Raw genomic sequence first — 13,524 nt, forward strand, 5'->3', positions numbered from 1 at the left:
GCCAAACTGACCACAGTTAAGCAGCCAACATTCATCTTTCTGGACCCAAAAGGACATGCAGGTTGACCTGTATCCATGTTTGTGTGAAAGAGGGAGAAGCACACAGAGAAAGAGGGTTTCCCACCCTCCTGTCCTTCCAGCATGAACCTGCCTTCTGTCGTCTCCTGTGCCTTGTGCTCTGAGCCATTGTGCTCCGCACTTGAGGCCTTTTCTGCCGCCAGGTGCTGCCGCCTCAGGACTGCAGCTGAGGTGTTTTAAAACTTGCCTAATGGCTGGGTGAATGACCACGAGGAGGATCAGAAATGAAACAAATTGCTGGATCTCTGTGGCCATTTCCTACATGAAAGGCTAAGTCATGCTAATTGTGATAATTGCAAGACCCTCGTTCATCAATGTAGAGCATGCATGGCACCAAATATGGCGAGCTTGATTCTAGCTGAACATCCAAGGGGTTTGTCCGTGGAAGCCCTGCTGATAGCTGGTGATGGTCCAGAGGAAGAGGCACTGGATGAGGAAGTCTCTCCTGCATCAGGCAAAATGTGCTCCCGTGTCTTGCACCGAAAGTCTTCTCTCAAGGCACAAAGAAAGGCACGAAGGGGAGTTTGCGCAATGCCTCTGCCAGGCTGTAGACAAGGCCCTTCCACTCCAGTGTCTCCCTGACCTCTGAAATTGCTTGTCCAATCACTGTCATATTTTAAGGGAAGTCAAAACCTCTCTAATTAGAAAAACAGAAGTGCTCTTCATGCAGCACTATGTCGGATGACCCTTCAGAGGCTGGCCAATGGCCCCAGATACTGGGAGGGGCATCTCCTGGCAACCCAGCTGGGGAGGGGATCCTGTGATCAGCAGGCAGATGGTGGGCAGGAGGAGGAGGACTGGCAGGCAGCGGGTTCTTCTCTTTCTTTCTGCCTGTGTGTTTCAGGCTGCTTCTTCCTCCCAGCCGCAGGGCCTCAGGCTGCAGCCAACTGTGAAATCCAAATGCAGCTAACTGGCTTCCAAGAGATGATTAGGAACGATGCACAGAAAATGGGCTCCTGTCACCCTGGGATCCCCAGCAAGGGCCAGCCAGGGGAGGCAGCTCCTGTGCTTCTCTCTCCTCCAGACTAGTGTGGTGGAACTGACTTGTGAACGAAAGCCATGCTCTGCTCTTCCGACTTCCTAGTTTGTGGCGAGAAGTCTGGGACAGAGCTGAATGTATCACAGAGATTCTTTGTGGCTTTGAAGGACCAGGGAGTGCAGGTTGTGTTATTGTCAGTTTGCAGAAAGCCTTGCACACCTGATGAGGAGAGCTTTCAACTAAATCCAGTGGGGGAGTGAGACTTTAATTCAAAACCTACTTTGGTGACAAGAACTGTAGATGGGAACCCTGCAGATTTACAGGGAATGGCACAGAGGCAGAGAACCGTTAACTTAAGGGTAAATTCAAATACTAAAACACTAAGACTCACAAATGAAGGATTACAATGTCTCTACACTGATGCACAGAGAAGAGATGGGAAACAAGCAGGAAGAACTGGAAGTCCTAACAGAAGGGGAAACTATGGCCTAAGAGGCATTGCAGAAACTTGGTGGGAGAACACTCACAATTAGAATACTGGGACTGAAAACATTTAAAAGGGACAGACACAAAAAAGGGGGGGGGTGAGGAATGGCAATAGCTATTAAGAATGTGTTTACTTGTGGAGAAGGATAAGTATTTGAGCATGGAAGTTCAGTTGAGGGTCTTTAAAGGAGTATTATTATTTTGGAGAAGAGAAAAACTGTACTTAGTCAGATAAATAGGCTGGACTTAAAGAAAGCAAATTTTAACACACTTAAAGTGATGCTGGGTAGACTCCTCTGGTCAGAAAACTTAAGGAAATGGGAGTTCAAGAGGGGTGGGAGTTTTTTTTAAGTGAAATGCTGAAGGCACAGGCACAAACCCTGCCCTTGAGAAGAAAAAAATGGGAAGAGCCTAAAGAAGCCAGGGTGGCTCTATAAACAGCTTTCAAAAGATTTGAGGAATAAAAAAGAGTCATTTAGAAAATGGAGGGAGGGCCTTATAATCAAGGAGGAATATAAACAAATGACCAATAACTGTAGGGGGGTGGGTGTTAGAAAAGCTAAAGCTCAGGATGAGCTTAGGCTAGCAAGAATGCTAAACACAACAAAAAGGGTTCCTTAGTTACGAGGTGGCAGCGAAGGCAGCTGAACAGTTTCTTTAAGTTGCCTCAGTTGCGCCCACAAGCTGATGCCCTGCACAGTCATGTAGGGTAGCTCGGTCTCTTACTGTCCTCAGAGGAGGGTGCCAAAATCCTAGTAGATCGGTTTGAATTGCGAGGCATTTGCAAACTATTTTGCGGATAAAGTCTCGTCACTTTGCTGTGACCTTCCCTCTATGCTTGATGACTTCAGCTGGTTTTCGGTATCAGAAGTGGACAAGTTGCTAAGGTCAGTAAGGGTGACTACTTGTCCTCTTGACCCTTGTACCACCGGTTACACAAACTGAGTAACTGGAGGATAGGGACTCCTCTCCATGAGATCATCAATCTGTCCTAGACATCTGAGGAATTCCTGGAGAGGCTTAAAGAGGCAATAGTTGGCCCGTTGCTGAAGAAACCATCACTTGACCCCTCAATCTGGCTCATTACTGTCCCATTTTGCATTTAACATTTATGGGGAAGGTGATGAAAGGGGCAGTGCGGATCAGCGTCTAGCATACTTGGAAGAAACTTCAGCACTTGATCCATTCTCTGGCACCAGCTGGATACTGGCAGAATTTTAGACTTGTAGACAAGTAAAATCTTCTGGAAAGTTTCTTTATCTTCAAGCAAAAGCATCCAACAATCGAAATAGGCAGAACTAGAGATACACACAAGGATTCACATATATAAAACACAGGAGAAGGTGATGATTTGGGGCCATTCCTCCCAGGGGAAGGTGATGATTTGGGGCCATTCCGCATGACTTAAATGTAGCAGAAATCTTATCTTTGGTAAACACTACTAATTCAACGTTCCGCATGACGTCGTACACAATCTGCAACACTTCTGCAACACTCCCGCAAAAATCGCTTAGTTGTAGCGCTTTTCGGGAAATCGGGAAAAGTGGATTCTCCCTGAAAAAACTGCTACACTTCTGAGCACAAGCTGCAACATATCAACGAAAGACATGTGTGTTCTTAATGTAGCGGTAGAAAGAATGTCCCTCCTGCACTCTTGCTCCCGAACTTCCGGAGAAGCGATCGCCATTTTCTTTTCCTTAGACCAGGGAAAGCAACGAATGAGTGAGGCTTCTCCGGGTAAAGTCTCTCCACAGAAGTGCTTAAGAATAAAACAAAGCTCCCTACTGCAAGTGTCTTTAAAGTTTCCAAGCACAATACAGCACCCTGTTTAACCCTGCCCGTAATTCTGGCCACAAATCGCGCCCATGGGGGGGGGGTTACTTGAAGAGCATGTAAATGATTAAGCGCCAGCTCCTACGCCAGCAAAAAAGCTCTTTCTGAGACAATGAACACATATTCGTTGCTACGAATGAACACACATTCGTTGCTACTGGTGTTTTCGGCTTTTTAAAAAAGTTTTTAAAAGGAAAGGGGTTTTCGGGAGCATGAACACAACAGTTCATTGGCTGTTCTGTTTGATTCACGGCCAGGGGCGGGAAGAAGCGTGGAAAAATATTGCTTCCTTTGTTGTGATTCCAGCAAAACTGGAAAGGTGGGGAATGAATACAACGCTACTGGGACTTCAATATTCCACTAGAATTAAAGGTATGCGGAATGACGAAATTTCACTGTTAAATATAGCATTTCTGCATACTGCAAACATTCAGCAAAATTGGTCCTTGTGCGGAAAGCCCCTTGGATTTCAAAAGAAGACTAAACATTCCTCTAAGGGTACCAGGCATGAAAGGGCAAACTAAGTCAAAGGGAGTGTAATATCTCAACACAGCCATGCTGTGGGAAGCAGGGGCCGTGAAGCACATACTGGGGAAAGCGGCCTTGAGGTACGAAGGGAACCAGCACTGGGAAGCATCACAGGTCAGGCAAAGCAGAGAGCTCCAACCATCCATCACAGAAACCAATTAGAACCACATGGCAGAATACCCAGGATTCTGACAGATAGAGGCAGTTCAGGACTCCTTGTGTTGCTCAGTCTGTTGGCTGGATTTGACGTTGTCGACCACAAGTTGTTAACCCACTGCCTTGCTGGACTTGGCATTTAGGGGACAGCACTTCTGTGGCTGGTCTCCTTTCTCCAGAACCAGAACCATAGCGTGGCAGTGGGGGAGAATCAATCATAATACTGCCATCTTCCTTGTAAGATTCCACAAAGTGCAGTACTCTCCCCCATGCTATTTAACATATTTATGCGCCCTCTGGCCCAGATGGTCAGGAATTTGGGGCTGGGTTGTCACCTGCTGGAGGGCCACCCTGACCCCCCCCCCCCCGAAGAATCATTTACCAGTTGCATGGAAGCAGTGATGATCTGGTTCAAGAAAAGTTGGCTGAAACTCAACCTTTCCAAGATGGAGGTCCTGTAGCTGGGTAGAAAGGGGCTGGACAAGGAAGCATGATTGCCCTGCCTGGATGGAGTAAAACTGAGGATCTTGCACTCAGCCAGGAATTTGGGTGTGATCATAGATGCCTCATCAATGGCAGCACAGGTCAATAAGGTAGCCCAGTTGACATTTTACCATCTATGCCAAGCATGGCTACTAGCACCATTTCTGACCCTAGAACAACTGGATGCAGTGATCCATGTGATGGTCATCTCCAGATTAGATTTTTGCTTTACACAGACCTTCCTTTGTCCTTGATTCAGAAATAGCAGGTGCATCATGCATTTCCTAAAGTTCTCATCAGGACATCTGGAGAGCCCATAATCAGCCTGTGCTGAAGCAGCTGCACTGGTTGCCAGTTGAATTCTGAATCAGGTTCAAGGCTTTGGTACTGACCTTTAAGGCAATAGCCTCAAGGGCCTTGCACTCTGAGAATACTAATAGATTAGTAATCCTTGGCCCACGTGAAATTCTGCTGGCTTTGACCAGGGCCAGGGTCTTTTCAGCCTTGGCCCTTTCCTGGTGGAATGAGCTACCAAAAGAACTCCTGGAGCTAATGCAGTTCTGCAGGACCTGTAAGATGGACCTCTTCTGCCAAGATTTTGGTTGAGGCCAGGTCGATGATTAAGGAAGATTGTGGGTTCCTCCTCTGTTACTCTGATGAAACCACCATGTCCTCCTGGGTTGCCAGTGGGCAACTGGGGGAGGGGCTTTTATGGGAATGGGTGGTCTGGGGGGTTACTGTTTTTAAGTTGTATATATTAAAGTTGTAATAAATATTGTTTTGAGTTGTTACAAGCAGGCTGCTCCAAGAGTGGCAGCATCCAAACATAAGAAAGGAATAAATAAATTCTGCAATCACAGAATTTGATACTGGAAGGAACAGAACTCTTGCTGCACATTCTTCCCAATAGTCTTGACATGAGAGCGTCCATGAAGTCTTATCCCCTTCTTTATTATTATTATTATTATTATTGTATTTATACCCTGCCTCCCCCCGAAGGCTGATAAATTGCAGGATTACTGGCGGCAGAGATAATCCATCTGGACTGTGGTCATCAGTATCTATAACCGGGAATACTGAATCAACTAGGGCCAGGATTTTGGAGCCCTGGCCTGGTAGAGCGCTCTACCAAAAGTAATCAATTCCACAGGGTCATCTCTCCACTCCTGTTAAAACTCAAAAAGGTGTTAAGCAAGGATGTATACTGGCCCCATTTCTATTTAATTTTTATATCAATGATATTGTGAGCCATCTCAATAACTTGAGCTTTCATCCTCCAAAACTTGCTGGAAGTCACATTTCTGTTCTTCTGTATGCAGATGATGCAGTAATTCTCTGAAGAACACCTATTGGACTTAAAAGAGCACTGAACGCATTGTCGTTATATTGTGAAGGGGAACAATTAGAGCTTAATTATCAGAAAACCAAAATCATGACATTTGCCAAAAGTCCAAAAAAATATACCTGGCACATTGACAGAACCAAAATAGAACAGGTTTCCTGTTTCAAATATTTGGGAGTCGTTTTGCAATCAACTGGCCGCAGGTTAGCCCATGGGGCTTATGTCGCTGGAAAGGCACAAAAAAGTGCAAATGCCATCCTCAGATTCCTTAGGCTGAAAGGAGGTCATTATATCCCCGCAGCTCTAAAATTGTTTGAAGCTAAGTCAATGGCACAACTGCTATATGGTGCGCAGCTAGGTCCTTATTCCAACTTTGCATTATTGGAATCTGTACAATCCAAATTCCTAAGAGCAGCCATCCAAGTCCCGAGATGTGTCTCCAGTGCCGCCTTGCGACTTGAGACTGGCCTTATGAAGGTGGAGGCAAGAGTATGGTTAAACATTCTCAATTACTGGCTTAAAATCTCTTTTTTCCCCTGTGGATTAGCTTCTTTGATAATGAAGGATGACTTCCAGTCTTCATGGAAACAATCGGTGAGGGGGAAAATCGCAGCTTTGGGATTTTCTCCAGAATTTCTGGTTCGGATGGCCTATGACCAAGCTAAAGAGGTTATCAAACAGCGAGTAGTGGATATAGAATGCCAACATGATCTAGCGAATACCTCTGCCTTCATTGTTAGTGAAGGCTACAGGTATGTCACAGCTCCCTTGGCTTATTTAAAGAACCTTGAGGTGCCTAGCCACCGGAGGGCCTTCACTTTAGCTCCTTGCAATGCCCTTCCCTCAGCTGTCCTTGAAGGGAGATACAAGAAAACTCCCTATGGTGAAAGGAAGTGCCCCTGTGGCTCTGGTCAGATAGAAACATTGGAACATATCCTTTTGTATTGTCAGTTTTATGATGACATACATTCCATATTTATTACACCATGGTTACACACTTCTCTTCTCTCCTCAGTCCCAGGGTACTCAGGACAATTTTATATCTCCCTGCTGCTCACAGACACAAATTGTTCCATCACATATAGTGTCGCCAGGTTTTGTGCTGCAGCCATGAAAAGGCGGTGGAAGTTGACTAAAACTTAACAGACCCTGAGAGCATTTAGAACAATTTCCTATATTTCCATTTAATTCTAATTTATATTTTAGCAGACTAATTTATATTTTAGCAGACTTTAGCAGAAGTGTTTAACATAATGCTATTTTAGGAGTAAAACTGTGTTTTAGCCATATTATTTATGTAATTGTGAAATTGTTTTGATTTTGCTGGTCTATGACCGTAATAAAGAATACTTCCACAGGACCCGTAAAGCAGAGTTGTTCTGCCAGGGCTACAGCTGACGCCTAGAAGAACATCACAATTCTACCTGGCCTCCTTGGCTTAATCCATCTAGAAACGTCATCTAATGAACAGCATTTATATTGTTTCTATACTCCTCTCCTCAGGAAAAAAAGGAAACCAATCAGCTATGCTGTTGCTTTTATCTTTCTGTCCTTTCCACTGTTCCCTTTGGCTGCAGAGGAGAGAACATGCAGTAATGGGTTTACACTACAAGTACAACGATATAGGCTAGATATCAGGGAAAAAATTTCACAGTCAGAGTAGTTCAGCAGTGGAATAGGCTGCCTAAGGAGGTGGTGAGCTCCCCCTCACTGGCCGTCTTCAAGCAAAGGTTGGATACACACTTTTCTTGGATGCTTTAGGATGCTCTGGGCTGATCCTGTGTTGAGCAGGGGGTTGGACTAGATGGCCTGTATGGCCCCTTCCAACTCTAGGATTCTAGGATGCTTAGGGCTAATCCTGCATTGAGCAGGGGGTTGGACTTCCAACTCTATGATTCTATGATTCTATCTATTTTGTATTTTAATAATTTAAACTGAGATTTTAATGTAAAATGTTAGTGTATATCTCGGATGTTGTTACCCATTCTGAGCCTTGGGGAAAGGTGGGTTAAAAATGCAAAAATAACTTGTCAGAGTTTGAATCCCAAGGGCCGTCTCCTTCTCTTGTCGGCCTAAGACCAACAACATGGAAGGAATGTGAGCGTTCTTAATCATGATGTCTTGGTACCTGATCGCAGTAGTATAAATGTCTGTATCACGTCCTCTGGATCTGAGGCAAAATCCTGCTCAGCAGAGCTACAGGCTGCTCCTCAGGACAGACCCTTGGGCGTGGCTGCCTGGGGCTCCAGGGGCTTCCCGGCCCCTCTGCTCAGGATCACGATTCAGAGGAAGGATGGAGCCCCAGGGGAGGTGGAGACCCACTCAGACTGGCCTTGGCCCACCTTCTGTTTTCGTTTCCGAGGTTGACAGCTCTGGAGTGAAGGCATACTGCTGCAGATCTCAGTGACTGGTGTGCAGCATCCAATCCAGAGAGGAGATTTACTCACCCATTTTGTGTCCTGCTTCTGCCATCAGATTTGCTGCGGGGGTGGGGGGATCTACACTTGTGGGCTGTCAGGTCTAATGTTGAAGGCAATGAACTTATGTCTCAGAGTAACCAGAAGAGGCACCTGAGTGGATGGGGAAGAGGCATGACATTAGGAGAAGAATCTTTGGGCTGGAATATCCACAACACAAGCCAGTTCTGTGACATTTTGGCAGTTCAGACTGTGTAGTTCTCTCAGACACAGCAGGCAGAGTGTGAGACCATCCGTGGAGCATAACTGTCTCCCCACAGGCAGAACTCTGAAACGCTGTCTTCTGTACCCCAGGAATGAAGAGAAGAAAATGATCTAGTGCTGAAGAATAAGCAACTGCCCACAATTAGAAGATGAAGTTCCTGACAAACCCCTTTCAGATTCAGAAGTTTCTGATTGTGAACTCTGTGCAAATCTCATCCGTGTGATGCTTAGAAACCAAGATAAACAACATACAAAGATACCTTTATTGATTTCTTTCTCTTTACATTGCCAGCCAGAATAAAAGATATTTATACCAGTGTTAGAATCTAGAAAGTTTTTTTTGCCCCAAATACATTTTCAATATGAATTCAAACCAATCATCCCTTCCCCCAGTCCCAAAAAAGAAAAGAGAAGGAACATTCAAGTGAACTAATTTTACTACAAAGCTGTCTTTTTCAGTTTGATTTTTGCAATAATGAAAAGACATGCCAACTTACAGGTCTATAACTTTTAAATCAAATTATGGTCATATGCAGTAATGTTTAGTTTAAGAACAGGAACAAGTTTAACTCTATCAGATTGATAAATACAAATATACACATCTGTATACATCAAATGCAATCACAGTTTTAATTTTACATATACATTATATACACAAATGCACATAAGTAGACATTTCTCTGGATTAAACTATAGTTTTGTTGGCGAGACACTATGAGATGAATCCGGCCACACTAAGGAACATCAAGCATCAAGGCTCCCATGCCCAGAATTCTTGCCAGACTCCTTCAGAGAGTGCTTTAGCACGCGGGGACCTTGTGAACATTTTGCAAACATGTCAGCAGGCGGTGATATGGGTTCCCTGGAGTGGCCACCACCTCAAATACAGACTGAAAGGCTCTGCGGTCCAGTTCTTCATCTATCTGATGCCTGTAAAAGTCTATGGCCACCAAGCAGAAAAGGTTTATGTCCACATGCTCCGATTTTCCCATCCTGCTGATAATATGTGGAAGACTAATCAGGAGGTCAAGGATATGACATGCAAACACACAACACCCCCCCCCCAAAAAAAAACTTTATATACAATGACAGACTCTTTACCACTCCCCAGAGGATTAAGATAAAATATTAAATTTTATTTTATGCTAAGCAATCCATTGTATGACCCTGACTGAAGAACAAGACCCTTCTCTTTGGGAGGGCTGTCCTCTTCCGAAGCATTTGGCACGAGGAGGGAGGGAGGGAGGGAGGGAGGGAGGGAGGGAGGGACATCTGCCTAGCCAGCCAGATAAGCCAGATCAACCCTGATGATCAGTGGGGGAGCAGATGTTGCAGCCAGATCGCCCTCACATCCAATCTACCTGAAACGTTTTGGAAGGACTGGAGCAAGGTGAAAGTCTGGCTCAGCTTCCCAGAGAGTTCTATTAGCAGAAAGCCAATGTTGTAGAAGAAATTCTACTCACTTTCAGAGAACCCAGTACTGGAGCTCTGCATTGGACATGCTCCGTAGAATATTTGTAAGGTTACTAACAGAGCAAAAGTACTAACTGTGCCTGAAACCCGTTGGGTAATACAATGCATATCAGGGTTATTGAGATGGGGCCGCGTGTCCTGGGAACCCCTTGCTGGGGGAGGACCCCAGCCCTTCAAGGAACCTCCTGCCTGGGCCACTAATGCCTGCTCTGCTCAGTGCGGCCACTCGCACTCCCTTTCTGCACGCCGGGGCCAGGGAGCCTGGGCTGGCCCAGCTGCCACGCTTCAGAGGCCCACGGAAGGTTAGTCCAGGCTGCAGGGAACCCAGCAAGACCTCCGGGGGACCTGGAGCAGAACAACTGTGAGGGAGCAATGGCCAAGGGCGGCTGGGCTACTCTCAAAGGGCGGCTGGGCTACTCTCCATTTCCTGGGGTTGTGCCTGGTACAGCTGCCAGCTTCAGGTTGGTGGGCTCACCTGGCAGTCGGGCACTCTTAACCACTATACCAACCTGGCTCTCAGAGGAACACAAAGCCCAGCATGCTCAAACAAGTGTTCAAAGCACGTGGTAATACATGAGCATTGATAACTGCTGTAACGGCAGAAATGAAAAGTAAACAGCCGGCTGTTTTTCATGAACCCAAATTGTGCCCGCCCCAACGTGTTGATTGGGCCCCATTAGCTGGCCCTTCAAGCCCCCCCACAGCAGCAGGCACAGTCAGGGTAAGCCTACCCGATGCCATTTCCTTCCGTGTCCCAAACCACACTGAAAGCAGGGTGCTCTGGAGGAAGGGCGAGGGACAACAACAAAAGAGGGTTGAGGAGCCAATGGAAGGCCGTGGAAATCCTTTCCCCGGGGTGGGGGTGGGGGTGGGGGTGGGGGTGGGGTGACAGCAGTATAGGACAGCATCAAAGAACAAGAAGGCAAAGAAAGTTTGAAGGCATCTTACTTCCAACCTGTTCTTCATTAACTGAAGTTTAAAAGGAGAGAAACATTTTGAAAGAACCCTCAGAATGAACGATTCTTAAAGATCTACTGAACTTAGAGGCAAACACTAAATGAAGGTGGGGTTGAGAACTTAGAACCATAGAGTTGGATGGGACCTCCAGGGTAATATAGTTCAACCCACTGCACAATGCAGAAACTCAAAACTACCTGCCACAGTGACCCCCAATGTCATGCCCAAGTGATCCCCCCTCCCCCCCCACTCACCAAACATCTCCAGAATCCAGGCTGGCCTGGAGGAAATCCACCTACCATCCCACAGTGGCGATCAGCAATTCCCTGAGTCTGCAAGGAAGGGCCACAAGAGACAAATACTGCCACATCCCCTCCTGCTCTCCCACTCACCATCTGCCTAAGTTCATAAAAGTAGCATTTCTGTCAGGTGAATATCTAGCCCAGGGGTAGTCACAGTTTGACTACCCCTGATCTATCCTCTCCTTAGAAACTTCCAATGAAGGAGATACCCCCCCACCAAAGGAAGCCTGTTCCACTGAGAAACCACTGAAAAGTCCTGAGAAGCATACTCTCCCAAGCACAGGCCTCCCTGTCTTGTCCCCGAGAATCTATAGAAAATATACATAGTACTACAAAGGATACATAGCTGAAATCCACTGGCTGGTGGAAGCACTGACAAAAAAGCAGGACAGACTCCACATTGCCATGGAGACGGGTGTTCTCTGAGTGAAATTGGAGAGCGACAGCATCACCCAGTCACGGACCATGGACGACTGGCCAGTAGTGTGCAAGGTCTGAAATACCTGCCAAAGAGAAAACATGCAGTTTTCAACACTAAACCAGCAACATGAGGGTGCGATTCTAAAGTTCCTTATTCAAATTTTATCTCAGCAATGTCTTCATTCTATAGCCTCCTTCTGAAAAACATAATTGTGTGATGACATAAATCACACAGGGCCGGTTCCCAAAGCTGCCAGAGTTATTGAGACAGGAGATGTGATTTTAGCACTACAGAGAAGCGTTGGACCATTACTGTTCTGATGATGAATTCGTTTGGGAAGCCTCTTGGTCCCACAAGACTGGAAGACATGAACTGTGGCTAAAGTTCAGTGCAGGTTGAGCATCTCTACACCAAAGGGCAAAGACACCAGAGGACCAAGAGTCTATCTGAAGGTACAAGCCCAAGGGTGGACCATATGCGGCCTCTTCCATTGGTTCTTTTTCAGTAGGTCAAGGGAGTAGTCAGAAGCCAGAAATCATGACCGCAAAATCATACGGGATCAGATTTGACAAGTGAATGAGCTCTTCCTCCATATCACTCATCAGATCAAATCTCAGCCAGCCACCTGAATTAACCCTTCTAAAGTATCAATGTTATGACTTTCTCACTTGCAAGGAAACCCAGGACACTGAGGATATTTTTTGGAAGCATCAGAGGGGAGGGGTAGCAAACACAGCAGAAGACTGAATCAGAATACAAGATGATCTTGACTGGGTAGAGAACTGGGCTAAACTGAATAGAATGAATTTCAATAGTGATAAATGTAAAATTCTTCATTGAGGTAGGAAAAATCAAGTGCATCAATCACTTTAGGACGGGGGAGGCTTGTCTTGGCAGCAGCACGTGCTGTGAACGCAGGCAGATATTGTAAGACGATGGAGAGAAGGGACTGTGTCGGTGCTTGGCTCTTGTGGCCATTCCTGCATTCTGCAGGGGGTTGGACTAGATGACCCTGGCAGTCCCTTCCAACTCGATATGATACGATAATATTTATTGTATATAACCAAAGGCCATTCCAAAGCGGTCCCTTCCAACTCTGATTTTAGGACCTCAAGGAAAAAACACAATGCTCCTGATATTTGGATTTATTAGACATGGGAAACTGCAGGACTACCAAGCGGTCCCTTTGGCTGCAATGCCTCAGCCTGACCTGCCCTGACCTCTCCCCTCACTGCAGGGCCTGCAAACCCTCTGGATGCTGCGGGGATGGGGGGGAGAGAAGGGGTAAAAATATAGGTGAGGGAATTTACTCATGTGGTTCTCCTCCTCAATGTTTGTAAACTTTGACAGAAAACTGTTGATGTGAATCCCCAGGAGTATAACAATCAAACTTAAGGACTTTGAGCCTCCCTCCTGGAAAAGTGCTTCAGCTCTTTCTTTAGTTTCTAAAGCGCCATTATGCACTGGCCACAGACGTGCACACCTACCGCAGAAATTCAGAAACCAACGTTCTGAAGCGTTCTTATTCTGATGCTAAGATCCTTTTGACTCTTGAGCCCAGTACTGAATTCTACACACAAGTGCTGCATTTGCATGAAATGCATGCTCCATGTTTGCTGCCGGATGTCACAAGAAACCACCTGCCTATTTCAGGACTGCAGCCCTCCCAGATCTGCCCCCCAGATCTTCTTTCTCTGGGGGGTTGCTCAAGGCCACAAAGAAGTAACTCCTACTTCAAAGAAGCATCCTTTCCTGATATTAATGAATGTTACTGTATAAATTCTCTTGCAATATATAGTTTAATT

The 13,524-nt window shown here is 45.9% G+C and overlaps 1 protein-coding gene across 3 annotated transcripts in view; it reads right to left on the reverse strand.

The window, feature by feature from the left end:
* Nucleotides 1–8,808: 8,808 nt before the first annotated feature.
* Nucleotides 8,809–13,524, reverse strand: part of HTT (huntingtin) — a 241,735-nt gene continuing 237,019 nt past the window's right edge. For all 3 annotated transcript variants that reach the window (XM_077301601.1, XM_077301602.1, XM_077301600.1), the window contains 2 exons: nt 11,641–11,801; nt 8,809–9,580 (listed from right to left, as the gene is read on the reverse strand). In XM_077301601.1, the coding sequence (XP_077157716.1) occupies nt 9,367–9,580; nt 11,641–11,801 (375 nt within the window). In that variant the 3' untranslated portion in view covers nt 8,809–9,366. The remainder of the gene's footprint in view (nt 9,581–11,640; nt 11,802–13,524) is intronic.

Source organism: Paroedura picta, chromosome 10 (assembly GCF_049243985.1).
Source record: "Paroedura picta isolate Pp20150507F chromosome 10, Ppicta_v3.0, whole genome shotgun sequence".
Taxonomy (NCBI): domain Eukaryota; kingdom Metazoa; phylum Chordata; class Lepidosauria; order Squamata; family Gekkonidae; genus Paroedura; species Paroedura picta.